We start from the raw sequence: 17,086 nt of genomic DNA on the forward strand, positions 1-17,086 counted from the left end.
ACTATCAGTGGTACCCTCTCCAAGACACTTCCCAAAAGACCCCAAAGCTGAACTATACAGATCCAAAAGTGGCACTGTGAAGTACAGATCTCACCATATCAGCTGTGACCCACTAAGCCTCCACCATTCCCTAACCCAGCACCATGGACCCGGGCACAGGAAAACACCATAGAAATTATATCAAGGAGGTACAGTAGGATCCAACGATGCTAGTGGAGGGACAGCAGAGGCTCCCAGCTCAGCACAAACATCTTTTCATATGACAAGCTAAGTTCTGAATTAGATCCAAGAGCAAGAAAAGGCCCTGTTCAAAACCCTGGAAAAAAGAAGCAGAAACCCAAATCCAAAACTATATCTGGACATTAATAAACATGAATAAAGGTGCCCATAGCGCCTCCTGGTCAAAGCCCACACAAGGGAGTAGGTACAAGCTTTTTAGTGCATACTTTCAATGAAACATTTTTTTGAATCCAAAACTCCATCAACAGAGGTACAAATGTAATTAGTGTAAATAGGGATTAGCCTGTGCATATTACCGTATATATTTGCTAAATTCTGCAGTAACTGTCTCATACAATCTGACAAAACAGCAAATTATTCAAAGAGACTTGTGAGCTTTTCCAACACTATGCTTAAAAAATAAACTGCTAAAAATTTTGGAACTGAAATACAAAAAATTAAATTACATCTCAATATGCCTACTCCAAAAACTCTAACTGAATGCATATGCAAGATTATTTTTATGATAAAATGGTAAAGCATCAATACAGTATGTTTAATCATTTCTGTGTAAAAATATGGATACCTGCCTCATTTGGAAAACAAAAACATGTCAGTGATTCTACCGCTTGAAAGTACCATCCATACCTGTTTATAAACAGCAGCAACAAAATGAACTAAATGAAATGAAATGTGCATTGTAGAGGGCAACCAATTCAGGAGCTGGAATATTATGGTTAAGATCAAAAACTGGCCTCAGATGACTATAACAGTTCATGCTTTAAGGTAAAAGCAGGCACAGTAATGGAATCTGATGCTCGTGCAGGAAAGGAGATGAGTGACTAATACACTCAAAAGGGTAATGAGCAGAAATGCCCACTGAGGGGACAAGAGCCAAACAAGGTTCTTAGCCAGGTAAGAAAAAAAAAGTATTACAATATGAAGATATGTTTTAAAGAAACAGCATTTCAAAATACAGTAATTCCACTGCCTGCTGAGAATTCAGACAAAAAAAGCCATCTTCCCAGTAGGCTTCCTCATAAGCATGATGTTTCAGCAAGCAGCCTGAAACATCAGAGTGGTGAAATTCAGCTGGTACTGTACATGCAGGATGCGTGGCAAATAGGAGTTTAGCCTCACACACATAGAGATGCCCACACACTCAGTAGGTTGACTGGATTTAGCAAAAGAGCTGTCTGTATTCTCACTTGCCCCAGTTTACTGCATTTACTCAAGAGGGAACAACAGTGGATTTATACATACCAGTGAAATACAATCAGTGCACAAAGAAGACATGTCCCAGGCGCAGCGAGATAGGAGGTGGCATGATACACCAATGAGGGATACAGTGTTGGTTACCTTTCTGTCCCAAGTGAGGCTGAGATCTTTCTATTAAGTAGTACTACTTAACTGGAACTGCCCAGAAAGCTGCAAAACACCGACGTCCTGGTCAATGTTAATGAAGACTGGAACTGCTCTTTTTCATTTTTTTAAAAATGCAGAAATGCTATTTGCATACACATAGATAAACATCCAGGCCTGCCCAAGCTTAACAGGATTTTTCCAGCATTAGAAGCAGCATCAAAAGAATCTATTCCAAACTCCACCACAAAACAGAGACCATCTTTCCAACTCGGAATGCAGCTGGAACCAGCTGTACTTCAATAGGACTGCGAATTGTACAAGTACTTTCCTTCCTTAGGAACATTGCAAATTGTCTTCTTGCCGACAAACCAAAGGTCATTCTGGAATCCCAGCAAAAGCCAAGGAACCATGGAGTCCAGTTTAAACGAAACGTTTTTCGGGTTTTGTTTTTTTAATTTGACCAGAGCCAAGTCTCAATCATGGAAGTACACTCTGCTGTGGGGACTGAAGTTGCCAGTGAAGTCGCCCAACTTCTCCTTGGAGTTCAAACTGTTGGTCACTCCCTCCGAACTGGTCATCAGGGTGTAGAGATCAACCATAATAACCAGCCAGTTTCAGAACAAGCAAGAAATGTGCGGCCATCCAACTACAAAGCACGTGAACCCAGAGCTTCAAAAAAATGCACACCACAAACTTTTCTTTCATCTGTTTGGCTGCAATGGTGCTGGCGGTCCTTGGTCTGGAGCAGCCTGACCTACTTTGAAGTCATCTCCTTCTGTACTATAAATACAAACAGAGGATCCTTCTTGCTAATTAAACACACACACATTTTGTCATCTCTCAGATGAAATAACTTGTTTCAGTCTAAAAGATCTAGGTGTGCTCCTATCATTTGCATTACACCGCATCTCTTTGTTAAAATGATCGCGCCCCCCGCCCACTCCTCCCTAAAAAAATTTCGAAGTTGTTTTCTTGTTTTTGTCTATTTAGCCTTGAAGCCGAGATCCTACACCCTTGGTATTTTGATTTCCTTAGCGCAAAGCCGAGCAACTAGACAAAAGGAGCTGCGATAGAACCGTGCCAAGTCTTGCCTGCCTTTTTTTCCCTTTTCCTCTCTCCCTCCCTGCTCTCTCTCTCACAGCATGGCAACCTTCCCAAGCAGCATTGGCGGAGCTCCAGCCTGTGCCAGCCTGTCTGTGTCCATGTCCCCAAAATGAGCCGATAAATAAATAGCCTCTCGTATGATCACCAGCGCTCCCTGGCACTACAAATGTACCTTTGTTGCTCCATTTTCCTGGCTACACACACATATATACAGTTAACAATGGCACACTCTCCAGCTCCCCCTCACCTCCTCTTCCCACCCCTACCAAATGTACAGGGGTTTCTAAACCTATCATTCACTCACTTACTAATTGTCTCCTATATGTCTTTGAAGTGAACAGTTTTGTAAGTCCTGCAAGTCCTGTTTTCCTATTCAGTGCCAGGAAATCCACTCACTACATGCCAAACACGCCACCTTCTGTGGTTCAGAGACATGTCAGTGCCCACTACCCACAGCACCCCCACTCTCACACAAGTGTACCCACCCTCTCCATAACATAGCCTTATGGGATTCAGCTAAGTGTGGCAGATGCATAATTCTTTCTATTGGAAAAGAAAAGGCAGTTGATTGGTTGGAAATTCCTCTTAAAGGCATATGTTACCTTATCCCAAAGATCTCCTTTGGCCAAAGGGACATTAAAGGGGATGTTTTAGCATCTAGTACCCTAATGCATGCTAAAACCAATTTTCTGTTGCATACAGTATGAATACATTTCAACTAAGAGAACTGGTTTTCTCCTCCTGTCTATTAACTGGTTGAAGGAATAAGTGTTTATTATTAATATGTGGTAGGGGATGAGTGCTTGTATGTACCAGAATTTAACATAATAATAGCACAGCTCATTAAGCACAAAAGAACAGGCAGCTTTCATGATTGTTTGATCATGACAAGATTTAAATGAGAAAAAGCCACTAACACCTGAGCTCTCTCAGAAAGTGTAATGCTTGGAATGGAATAAAGTTTTCTTTCATATTATTGGGCATGAAAAGGTTAAAAAAAATGGTGTAACACCTATTTTAAAAAAAAAACAGGATATTCATTATTACCCAAGATGTCACTTGATCGCTACTGAATGCCACATAACCTGAAAAGAGTATAAACAACAATTCCCTTAGTTACCTGGCATTTCTTTCGATACCTTGTATACTGAAAGCCTTCAAAAAAATGCTGTATCCAAGATGAATTTCAGTAAAAGAGACACACTGCGACTGGCACTCAGGACAGTAGCATTTAACATTGCAGCTGTGGTACAGAGAGAAGAAGAGCAGGAAATGGAACACTGCGAGACAAATGGTTCTGTAGGTGGTGACGAAAATGGAAGCTCACTCAATATTCAGACAGTGCCTGACTACAGAGGTAGCTATAACCTGAAAGCTGGTTAAAAATATCAAGGAATCAACTACAATGCAGTGACGTCTCAAAAAGAAACTGCTGAGTGGAGAAGTTCATCAGGAATGTTAGGTGAAATCTCCAGACTATTCAAATCTAGGAATACTGCATCAGATTCAGAGGGGGCACTGGGATTGTGATGGTAAAACGGCAAAAGAAAAGTAAAATAATGTTTACGGTACATACTTCTTACCAACCACTGACAGCTTGTACATCATCCTCATACGATTGTCTTTCCACACTTTAGGAAGCTAAACTTTGGGAAAACATATCAAAAAGAGGAGCAAACTGCCAATCTGTTTTCAGTACAATTGTTACTGATTTGGTCACTGTAATAATCTCTTTCTTTCGGTTAAAGTCCCAAGTCAGGCACCATAGCAGAAATACCCGATAGTGACTGTAATTACAGCTATTTGCAGACTCTGACCAAAGCAACACAAGACTGCTTGGGACTGACCGGAACACACTGTGGGCTGCTCCAGTTACTGGCTGGCAGCCAATGGGACTGGCCTGTCCTTTTGCGTTTACTGGAACTCTTGATGTTAGCATTGTAGGATCTTAATGTGAGGAAGGCTAGGCAGTGGACTTGTCAAGGAGGATGTGTGTTCATTTTTCTTAGCTCTCCTATGACAGAACAAGTGGGCAGTAAGAGACTAAACTGAACAAGCTAATGAAAATCAGGAAAGGAAAAAAAGGAGGTGGTGGGGATGGAAATGGAGGAGTGCGACCAATTAAATCACTAAAGAAAGCTAAAATACAATTGAACACAAAACAATATTTACAAAAGCTTATTGCAAGAGTACTGTGGTTTTTAGCACAACACTATCTCTGAAAGTCTCCAGTTACCATTTTTACAGAAATATAAATAATCGTAACATAATACTATAAAAAAGACCTGAGTTTCTAAATGTCACATAAATATTTTATTGATAAATCATCCTTTCAAGTGCAATTCAGATTGGGGAAGTTTGTAGATCCTAATGGCACTACAATTTCACTTGTTTTCAAACTGGTAAACACCACAAGATTATGAAATCTGTTAATTAGCCTTATTTTCAATCCACATAATAAACAACTCATTGCCACTTATACATTTGTGATAGATATATCAATTTCAAGTCATCAAGGTGGTAGATGCATTATTTAGGAATATGTAGGAGTTATTGTAACCTCTCCCAGTACGTGTATAATAAAAGAGTTCAAGTCAAAAAGGGTCTATACAATTTGGGACTAAGCATACACAAGGGGTAACTTATAAAAATCAAACAGTTTAAAGAGAATCAAAACTCTAAAACATGAAACAGACTCAGAAAATAAAAAATGTACAATAGGGAATGTTCAGAAATTTCTACTTCAAAGGCACATCTGGGGAATTTCACAGGCCTGTGAACTTACAGTAACTCAGCAGCAAGAAATTTCATATTGCTTGAAATTAAAAATGCTACAAGATATTAAGTTGAGGAACTATGTCATCTTTTGAAGGACAATGAAATTAACTTTGTGTCTTTTCATTAGAGTGGGTGTTAATTATGTCCACTTCGTCCAGTGTCTATCCAGCAGGTTGTACTGCCATGCAATTCAGGGAAAGTCAAAGTACTGTTGTAGGGGTATGATAATGAACTGGGCCATAGCTATATTTTCAAATCTAAAATACAAATAAATTACAAGCTAAAATCTAGTCTTCTTCATTGCATTTCATTTGCATGTTAGCTTTAATGCCCATACTCTCCATTTTGAGAATAGCAATGTAGTTTACAGAATGACCTCTAGATCTGTTTTTTTGTCTTAACCTGTACCATTCTGCTGTAAGATTTATCACTGGTGTCTGCAATCATACACATTAGTGTGATCTTTATTCTTTGATTTATTGGTCCTCTCTGTGTATAAATGAATGCTCCACTGAGCATGAGAGCATAGAAAATCTTCAAATGAAAGGCAGCCATTTGGACCATCTAGCTTATTTAGTTTTTAGCAGAAGAATGATCCAAGGATGTCATCCAACCAATTTTCGAAAGAGGCAATAGTACCGGCTTCAACAAAATAGTTTCAGAACCTTTAGAAATGTTAAATTTAATGGTTTAAACTAATTTCCAGATCTTTAACTGGGAAAACACTGATCTTAATAATCTAATTTATTTCTCTGCACCGTGCTATAATTTTAGATGGATTATTGTTTAAAAACTGAACCTCCCAAGAACAGTCACTGACTCTGAGTGCAAGTCATTTCAACTTGCCACTGTCAATGACTAGAACAAACTGCCCAGTAAGCTAAAACTGCCCACCTTCATATCTGAGAACATTTTCAGCTGTATGGTTATATTTTACCTTCCTGACCCCTGTACATACTAACACTGCCATATCTTACTGTATGTGCAATTAATTGCTTGTTATTTTCTTTCTTACATTGCTTTGGTTCAAAACTGGTGTAAGCCTCTTGGCCAAGTCATCACTGTAAATGAGAAATTGTATTCAACTGAGTTATCTGGTTAAATACGGTAGAGCAGACTGTAAAGGTTATAAATAATAAGATCATTATTATCATCAGTCACCATCATATTTCTATCCCTTTAAGGACAGAAATAGAATAGTAATGGGAGAGTGTAAAACTAGCAGGAACACACTATAAATATTTTAAACAGCGATGTTCTCCTTAGTGCCTGAGAGGGGCTTGTAGTCCTATTTCAGAGTTTATAGGAACAAAATTAGCAATTTAGCCTTAACCTCCATTAAAAAGCCTCAATAAAAGACAGAGAAAATATAACACTGAAAAATTACTTACACTGATGCATACAGTATCTACAAAAAGGCTGATATACAGGGCACACAATTTGTAGCATCAGCTTTCGTTCTCTATAACTAATAAGACTCCTGTACACAAATATAAGAAGCTGAATAAAGCAGTTGTTTTATAAGTGCTTAAATCCGGTTTGTATATTTAGTGCAATATTTCTTTATGGTAGTCGGCACTCACAGGACAGCTGTCCCTTTAGAGTGCCACAATTACTGCTCAGTATGGTAGAGGGAAGCTCGTTTTTAGATTTCTTGAGAAAAAAAAAACGCAACTCCAGAGCAATTCTCTTTATATTGACTTTGAATCTTTTTGTTGTCACCCCTCATAATCTACGGGTTCCAATTTAGTCCTTATGAATGTCTTGAAACAAGAGAGCCGCCCACCAAGTACCTCTCCTAGTCTTGGTTTCAAACTGTTTCCTGGCAACGTCCAAGCCCCCCAGCGCTGTTCTGTTGCCAAGGGGAAGCCTGTGGAGGCTAGTGACAGTAATCAGACTGCTGCAGTCCTGCGGGGTGTATCTCCGCACGCCTGTGTCTCATACCATTACACAGAGGTGTGATGTGAGGCGCATCTTAAGCAGCCCAAAACAGCTCTAGGGAGCCTACTCTCTCAGCAGAACAGGGAGAGGAGAAAGTGGAGAAAGAAAAACACACACATGCACTAACATCTCTGCATAAAAAGGCTCAGCGGAAAGAAACGCAGTGTGCCCACCTGATATAGCACCAAGCCCTTTTTTTTCTTCCTTTGATGTGTACCACCTTGGAAACAGATTTAGCTTTTGAAAGCTTACCCAGCTTGTCTGAGCTTTCTGCACTGCTGGGGCCTTCCCGGTTGCCTCACACCTCTCGGGGATTCAATGTAAGCCATTTATTTCTCTTTCATTATACCCGTTGTTGCAACAAAGACCCAACCGCTGAAGGTACTGATCGATATTTCTTAAGACATAGAGCTGCTGTTCAAAGAGGAAGCAGACAGGGCGCCACATTCTTTTTTCAGTCGTTGATTGTATCTGGTACGTTTGCACATCACTGCTGAGATTCTAACTATCATTTTCCTGGCTAGTTGTGTTTCGTGCTGGAGTTAAGAGTGTAGAATGTGGCCTATTTACAATTGTTTTCTGTCTAATTCTCTAACAAAGCACAAAGGAAACAGTATTAATCTTTAAAGCAAGTGCATTGTGTGAAATTGCATTTTTAAATTGAGCACTTATAATATTTGAAATTGTGCATGAACTAGTTTTAGACACACATTTCCCTCTATTTAAAATCTATTTGCAGGGTCCTACTAAATGATAAATGTATAAATTGTTCAGAGATACATTTAAACTAATAATAACAGCTAGTATTTGGTTACACAATTACAGTTATAAAGCTATATTCTTACAAAATTATATTGAAATGGTTTCAATAAAACAGTAAATGTTTATAACAGTTATGACTCAAAAGTTGTGAGTGGAAAAAAGACTGGTGTAGCCAATGTTCAGTTTTACATAATTCTAAATTTTATGAAATACCCTAATTTGTAGCAACAAATATTCTAAGCAAACATACTGTACCAATTGTGCGAGTCACAGATGGAGAGTTTTTAAAGGCAAAAGGGATATTTAGCACTGACTAAAAACTAATTCTGCAGGCCACAGAAAAATCTCAGACTCTCATTCAGTGCTCTATGCTACTAGAATACTTCACAATCTTCAATCCTAGGCTTTAAGGAAGAATGATTTCATACTTTAAAATATTCACATTGTACAGCATAAATCCATTTTGGAATGACACATTAACATTGCTGGAATTACCAAATACAAGTTTCGGCATAACTGGGGCCTCTTGATTAGCTCAGCCAGCAAATGTTTGCTACAGAGTGCACTACGAGCTCTATGATCACGGTCTCGAGCCTGGAGACACTAGCCAAGACTGGGATTCTCCAGGCAGTACCAGACAGCCTCACTGGTGCTGTCTGGACAAGACACTACTTCAAATGGCGCTGAACCACCTGCACACCTGGCGGTGGTGCCTCTGACACTTGAAAAGACAAATGATTTGAAGGTGAGCAAACAGACGGAGTCTCCCTACACTTCCTAATTTCTCCCACTTGTGCCCTTGAGGGGTAGCAGAGAGTCGAGATATGAAAATTACACAATACACAATTGCCTATTCCAAATTGGGTGGCTAGAACAAACAAATAACTGGACCTAAAACCAAAGTTTTATATTACTGTTAAATACTGCCCAGCCTCAAGCATTGGTCACAGTCTCGGTTGGTGTTTGTGGAGAAGAGAACATGACTTCTGACTGATAAGCATAGGAATTTGTCAATTCATCCATTAGTTCCCAGAGGTCACCTCATGACAAGCAATTAAACAGAAATCGCGGTAAAAGTAATCAAACAGAAATGCTGTGTGCTGTCCTGTTTATACATTACAGCAATTCATCTTAAAATAATAACATCTATTCACTTGAAGACCTTGAAAACAGAGTGTGACAATAATGTGACATACTGGAATATTTGGTGCGGCTGCTTGCTTAAGTGATTTTATTTGAAAGCCAAACAGCTTATGTTATTGAAGGCTTTTTTTTTCTCCCAAGTACGATTCACCATTTTTCAATCGCCTTGTTTATGGTAAAATTTCTCCCCTCACTTGAGGAATATCACTTCCACGCCAGCTAGCCCACTAAGTGAAAATACTACTCAATACAGTATATTTGATACGATTGATCTGTGATGTCTTTCCACGGGGAGAATGCAGTACCCTGCGAGCATGCTGAAAGGTCAATAAAGTGTACATCCTACACAAATGGATTCATTTTACAGTTACATTTGGTATGAAATGTACCATATAACAAAAATATTTGAGTGTATATATGCAGAGTCAGAACAGGTAAATGTTTGATCCAGGCAAACTACAGCGGCCAGCTTCATAATATTTGCTTGTAGGCTAAGTAGTAAGAAACCTGGATGGCTTGTAGGCTACCTAACCCTTTCCAAACGAAACAACACTGCAAAGAGATCTTTTTAACTGCTTGATTTATTCATTGCAGCATCTCTGCACTCCCAAGTCTTCCGCAGACAAGCTACTGTTCATGCAGACACTTAGAAATAATCATCAAAATTGCAGCCTGAAGGCACAATGACCCTGCATGCGTGACTTCATGAAATGGTCCTTGCCAGACTCCGCCGCTGCATTGCTATTTACTGTTTGAGGTAAATAACAGCATGATGGGTCTATTTCATTTTGCTTAACAGCTTGTGTCTTAACTTCAAGCCTAGAAAAACAGTGACCGTGTAAGTGCAAAATGCAAAACACAAAGTCCAACTTGACCCTTAATGACTAACACGTGGGTCCAGAATGTATTGCGGGTGATTGCTATGACTGGTAAAAGCCATTTGCAAACTGTGGATAAGCGAGTCACAGAATGGCCTATTGATATTACAGATGCAGAATGATCTTCACCCCATTTGTACTGAATGTCATGCCTCCCTACCTATCACATATACTTTGAAACATTCAGGCACTGTTCCTGGACTGGTACTGTTGAAAAACAGCGAGCAGGCACTGGCAAGGTGTGACTCATTATATCCATCCAGAATGTACAGTATGTAGCAATATCCGAGTAACTGTAATATAAAATACTGCAAACGATCTACGAAGCAATGAATGGCAACTAAGATTTTGCATCAAGCTTATAACGTTTCATACGGTTCCCTGCATAATGTGTCGGGTGATGAAAGTTAAAATTCGAGTGAGCTTTTTTTTAATATAATGGAAATCATTTTCGAACTGATTTAAAATGCTAATATGACTGTCTTGGTGCTCGTGTTCTTTACCTGCTCTTCACTCATTGCACTTGCAGAATTGTTAAAGATGTCAAACGGAGTCAACATCTCATCTTAACAGCATTTTCTGTTAATTGGGTTTAGGTTAGTTTGGTTTTGGATACAGTACATATTGTACACTGAAGAAAATAAGAGAATGCTGCTATAAACACACGCACACAAGCAAGCCCCCAAAACAGGCAACGGAATGTGTCCTGTGAACAACTGCGAGTTTCGAGTTTCATTAGGGCTGTGCACCGTGAACCACATTTGTCCGTTCATGAATTATGAATTAATAAACATCTTCAACCAGATGAATTTCAGAAAAAGATACATTATCCCACAATTCATTTAGCAACTTGATCATACCTCCTGGGTTTATTTTTAATACACTTTTGTTACAGAAGTGTCGAGCTTTAGATAAGACGTCAATCAGAAGTTGGAGTCATCAACAGATAGAAACTTATCCCTCGTTAGCTTTATTATTATTATTATTGAAACAAAACGGTACTGCATTTCATAACAGCGAATGAGAGCGGATATACAGTTGGTACAGAGTGGTGTGCTGGGAGGCAGTCTTTCTGAGCATGCCCTTTGAGCATGCGAGTTTAGGGATAAACAAAAGCTCAGGGTGGACGTTTCACGACTGCTTTCATTTTCAATGAATTACGCAGGATTTTACTCTTAAGTACTACGGGACAGGCTATAGATACTACGATCGTTGCGTCCTGCAACATAATTTATACCAGGTGTCGGCGTTTTGTTTGAACCCATTACTTAATGTTTCACAACGATAGCTTTAGCTTTTGGAAAAAAAAAAATTTCCTACCTGAAACTTGTACTTTTTCACTTCTGCCAGGAAGTGCTGCCTCTGCAGTTGGTAATTGTATTTTGGAAGACATGTCTCCCATTCTACTGTAGGCAAAGTGACGCCAATTTATAAGCAGACGAGTTAGTGCTGGCATGGAGTCCAGAGAGAGAGCAGTAAATAGCGCGTTCACATTGAACTTGTGTAACCAAGTTACGTAATTCAGCCACGATCAACATCTATGGCTCGAGTGTTACTTAATGTATAGCAAGGCAGTACTACATCTCGAGTGTTAACGTGGAGGACTAATACAGTACCACTGAATATTTATATAATATGACGCTGGATTTTGCTATACAATACTTTCGTTTACTTGGGCTTCACAACATTTTTAATACATGAATTAAGGTTAATTCATGTATTACCCTCCCCCGATTATAATATTGGTTTTATTTCTATTTGTAACACAGTTTCATGTTTTGTTTTAGATTTTTCATTGATTGCTGTTGTTACTCGGTGTCCATTTGTAAACGTAAAACCCAGAAGAAAAATCAACACATCTTGTTATTTAGTAGTTTTTCAAAGTTAAAGTTTAAAACAGCATTGAATCTTAGTAGTTGTTCATTACTGCACTAGCTGAAACAAGTGTGCGTTTATACACACTTCAGAAGGAATAGTGTGTAAGAAGTATTAATTTCAAACTTCTCAAAGAGTTTTATTAGTTTAAATGCACAAAGTTGTAAAAAATGACATAATCTATAAATTAATAAATGTGAAGACATTAAAATAAAACAACATTGCACCAGGACATTTCCAAAACAGGTGAACTAGTGCTCAAATTTAAACTTATTTAAAGGTAAGGTGTTGTTATGTACTGTCTGCAACATTATATCATTGATCTGAATGCCTTAATACAATAAGGATTGAAGCATGCTGATGAAATGCAACAAACATAAAACTGCTGACTGAGGTAATGATTATGTAATAATGGACGTCTTTAGAGCACTATAGCCATCAGCATTGCTGCCTTGCAGCACTTGGGCACTGGGTTCAATTCCAGATCTGTGTTGTTATCTGCATGGAGTTTGGAGTTTGTATGTTCTCCCCATGTTCACATGGGTTTCCTCCCACAGTCCAGAGATATACTGGTAGGTTAATTGGCATCTAGGAAAACTCGCCTGTGAGTGTGTGCATGTTTGTGTTTGTGTCTGTGCCCTGCAATGGATGTCCAGGGTGTATCCTGCCTTGTGCCCTTTGCTTGCCAGGATAGGCACTAGCTCACTGCATCCCTGTATTGGATAAAGTGGTTAGAAAAAGGATGGATGGAAGTCTTGAGACTGAACAATTCCATTAAACTGTGGGTTCTTTATTTAATCTAAGATGGAGTTGGAATGTGTTGCCTTGCAAACATAATATCTCCTAGATTGACCCTAGCAGGTATCTAAGAACCCTCTACTGCACATTGTCAGAAATTGCGTACAAGATGTGTAGCACAGTCAGATATTGTAGCACTATGCCATTGCCATCTTCTTCGAAGAGCTATGATGTTTGAGAGTTGATTAGTGGCGGTACGGACAATTCAAAGAACAATTCAAACATCCAAAGTGTAACTACTTTCTTTTATTCTGGTTTAAACTGAGGAAGCAGAGATTCTCCAGAGGTCAACTAGCAAAGGTGTTTGCTTGTAGCACAGGTGGAGTACTATAACACATACTGATATCTGGTTGAGGTATAGTAGAGTCATGTCGATACCGATTGTGAAGCACGGCACAATTCAGTCACTCAATCCCTAAATGTGAAGAAAAGAATAGAGGCAGAAATGTGCTCTGCCTTTCCCTATCATTGAATCTGTACTTAACACGGTCTACGCAGTTGCACAAACATCATGGTAATGGACAACATAAAAGCACAGGGCTACTTCACTGTATCGCCTGACATCACTTACTTCATTGCTCAAATAATATTAATGCATAAATACCAGCGGAAGAAAATGCAGAGGGCAATACTTATGGAAAGGCACTGACCTCCTCTGCCTTTAGGGGTGTGTCTTCAAGTTACTATTCTAAAAGAACAATTTACAGAATCAAACCAAGCTATCTTGTTTAACCTTAACTGAACCACTAATGATTAACATTACTGCATATCTCTAAAAGGGTTTTCAAAACTGGATTTTCAAGCACATAATTGAAGATATCTAAGGAAATGCATTTATTTCCATTTTAATTGTCAGGTGTTGGTAAGCAAATGTTTAAAGAGTGCAGTTAGAAGTAGACAGTGACATCCAGTCGTCCTTTTGGTTGAAACATGTAATTGTATCAGGGTTTTTGTTCAGTTGCATTGATTACAGTCTCTTTCCCAACCGCATGTCTAATTATATACTGCCAATAATTATACTAAAGTCTTGCTAATCAAATCCATGTAACAATAACCAGTGCCTACTAAACTGACCTCACCTATTACTGGTCTGTAGTGACACAGATGGTGCTAACCATTTTGTAAGGCACTATGGAACTTGCAAAGTGTTAAAACTTGTTTCCTCCAATAGCAACTTCAATTACTTGTTCACATACAGTAGGCTTGCAGTGAATTCAAGAGGCATCACTCCATCTGTCAGCTCTAGCTATCTTGTCAGACATAGTGGAGCCCACAACATGTCCAATGATGAAAGACTATGCAAGCGGATGTTTCATACTAGGATTGTGTCTAATTCTTTTGAAAGTGGTACAGGTTTTAAGCCATGATGCAGAACGGTATACAATTAGCTATTCCTAAATCGGTGGGTATACAATGTTAAAACAGAATAATTGGCCATTTCCATTTTAGGTAAGAGACTGTTAATATTCGCAGTTGGGCATATCTGAAGTGTATGTCTGTAAGTCAACATTCCTTCTGTACAAACAAAAGAATCATTGCCAGCGGGCTTGTGAATGCATCTCTTTTAATCCAATAGAAATATTGCTCTCGATTGTGTGACAGTTTAGCCAACAAATACCACTTACCTGTTAACTCTGCATGCAGATCACATTGGAACATTTCTGCAGTTAAATGTCTGCTGCACCACCTGTACTTACTTGCTCATACATCACGAGCAATTAGATGACATTAGTCATTACAGTGACTAGCGAACATCACGTCGCAGTTCCTGGAAACTCTCGCTTTCACCCGTGGAGACACCAGGGATTTGCGTCAATGTGGCAGCTTAGAGTACTTTTACAAAGTTAACAATTTTGTGCTTAATGTGAAATTTGTCAAATGTGTCTATACCGTCAATGTCACGATTATAGTCCCTCCTCCTTAAGGGTGCTCCAGCCCTTTCACTTCAGACTTGATTATGTGCACCTGACCCCTGTTCCCAGCCCACCTTAAAAGCCAGGCGCTGACATTCATCCGGGCTCTGCATCTGATTTCCGTATCGTGCGAGTTCGGGACCTGGAAGTGCCTGGTCCCGTTCACTGTCCACCGGTTCCGACTCGGTTCATGTTTTAATTCCTTATTGAATGGATCAGCTGGCTATGGACTTATTCTTGTGTTTTTGGATTGTTTGCCTCGGCCACACCTCCCCCGTGCACCAGCAGACTTTGGATACGCCCCCCTGTTTTCATCCCCGTATTCCTGCATGACTTTTTCCTAGTGTTTCCTCACGATTTGTGTCGTCTGCATAGGGTCCGGAAAGAACTGATCGTTGTAGTCAATTTGTTTTGTTACCAAGATTCAATAACCGGTCTGAGAAATTGGGACTGCAGTTCCCCTTTAACAATTGGTGACTCCAAATTGGATGGATAAAGAATAACATGTAAATGGCACAAAAAAACAGCATTATTTTGAAACATCTAAATCCTGGAGTTATGAGCGTAACAGAATTATTGGGCTCATGTTTAACAGCAATGAATGAAGAAAACAAGAAAAACATTTTTCTTTATTATACTAGTTCAGGAAAATCATAGCGCAAACCAGTCAGTACAATTCACCACTGCAATATGGTGCTTGACTCATTTTGAGGTACCTACTGCCATCTTAAGATCATGGATCATCTTACTAAAACTGAGTGTATGGGTTTCAAAGGCCAAAGACAGTAGACAATTAAAATGCATCAAGAAATAGTGTGGGTATGCATAGAGTTGGAGTGCCTAAGTACTTGACAGTATCAAAATGGTCAGAAGTGTAGAAGGAGAGTAATATGTTCCTTGAAGAAGGTCTAAAGTCCAGACATCCTACTAATGTAATTGTGGATAATATAATGCACAGGATAAGATTTTAATAATGGTTGACACATGGATTGTTTTATAAGAGACAGTAGTAGAGTTTGGCCCTACCCAAGGAAACATTTTGCTAGCCGTCCAGCAGTATTTGGACATGTTCAAGGTCTCTTCAAGACAGAAATCCTGTTCAATATCAACAGCAACAAAATGGAATCATTTTATCAGCTCCTTGAAATCTTCAGTGAAGGCCCAAGGAACTTTCACTAGCCAAAAGTTGGTGATGATGGGACACAGATTCACCAGCAAGAACCTGAGACTAATCAAGAGATCATGCAGTTGGAGGTGTCCTCAACACCAATACATTTCAATAAGGTAGCCACTCTCTGGGATTCAAATGAGTCACAATAATTAAATAAGTGACACATAATACTATTTTTATAAGACATTATTGTACAAGTTTGTCTATGAAAGCAAGACAAGCCAACAAGGAGATAGGGAAGGAAGCAGAGCTGACTAAAGATGTACAGCTGCTTCATGACTTTAATCATCTGAATCACCCACCCTATACAGTAGTTCAGACCTCTTCTTCAGTGTATACTGTTTGTTTTAAATTCTGAAAGGACACCTTTGAGGTAGGAATAGACTCAGAATGCTTTAATAAAATTTGGCCCTAATTTAATTTTTGAGGATGGTGATTTGTTATTGCATTGACCCACTTTTATAATCTGACTTGTCTGTTGCCCACGTGAACAAATTACAGAATTTGCATATAAGTAAAATAACCAGAATATTTTCTAATCTGTTGGTGTATAAATTACACAGCAACACATTTGGCTGGCAGTTACTGGAATCATAAGACAATCGATAATTGTAAGTAAAGTGTAAAAGCAATCTGATATTGCTTTAAGAGGCCATTTACTGCTTAAGTGCACAATTTAAACCAGAGTTTTTAGTCTCAACAACCATACTACAGTGTAAAAGCATTGCTTAAGAACTAATAGGGTCTTCTATCACTTTCATGAAACAAATATCACCACGTTCTAAATGTTTCTAGATGTTTCATTGCTTTCAGTACAATAGTCTCTGTCAATTTTAGAGCCAAGTGATAGAATGCTCTTTGGCAGGGGAGTACATGTTTTGTATATGGCCTGTGCCTATCTCCATAAAACACCTACAGTAGCATATTTCATTTGCCTTATTCCATTGTCATAACTGAACAAAACTCACTTTCCTTCATGTTTTGTCTAGAAGTCACGGGTTTTTTGACAAATCAGTTCTTTTGTGGTTGTCTGAAGATGCAACTTCAGACTGGAAACTCATTAAAGGTATCTCCTCTGGCAGATCTCAAACAGAGTATTGCTCCATACACAGCTTTGAACACACAAGAGTATTATGTGA

General features: G+C 39.0%; 1 protein-coding gene across 2 annotated transcripts in view; it reads right to left on the reverse strand.

The window, feature by feature from the left end:
* msraa (methionine sulfoxide reductase Aa) overlaps positions 1–11,771 on the reverse strand; it is a 95,321-nt gene extending 83,550 nt beyond the window's left edge. The window contains exon 1 of one of the 2 annotated variants that reach the window (XM_088624914.1): positions 11,511–11,754. In XM_088624914.1, coding sequence (XP_088481040.1) covers positions 11,511–11,646 — 136 coding nt within the window. In that variant the 5' untranslated portion in view covers positions 11,647–11,754. Of the gene's footprint in view, positions 1–11,510 lie in introns of both variants that reach the window. The other variant, XM_088624915.1, reaches the window with a different exon arrangement.
* Between the last annotated feature and the right edge of the window lie 5,315 nt (positions 11,772–17,086).

The sequence above is a fragment of the Lepisosteus platostomus genome, chromosome 3 (genome assembly GCF_059453375.1).
Source record: "Lepisosteus platostomus isolate fLepPlt1 chromosome 3, fLepPlt1.hap1, whole genome shotgun sequence".
NCBI lineage: Eukaryota > Metazoa > Chordata > Actinopteri > Semionotiformes > Lepisosteidae > Lepisosteus > Lepisosteus platostomus.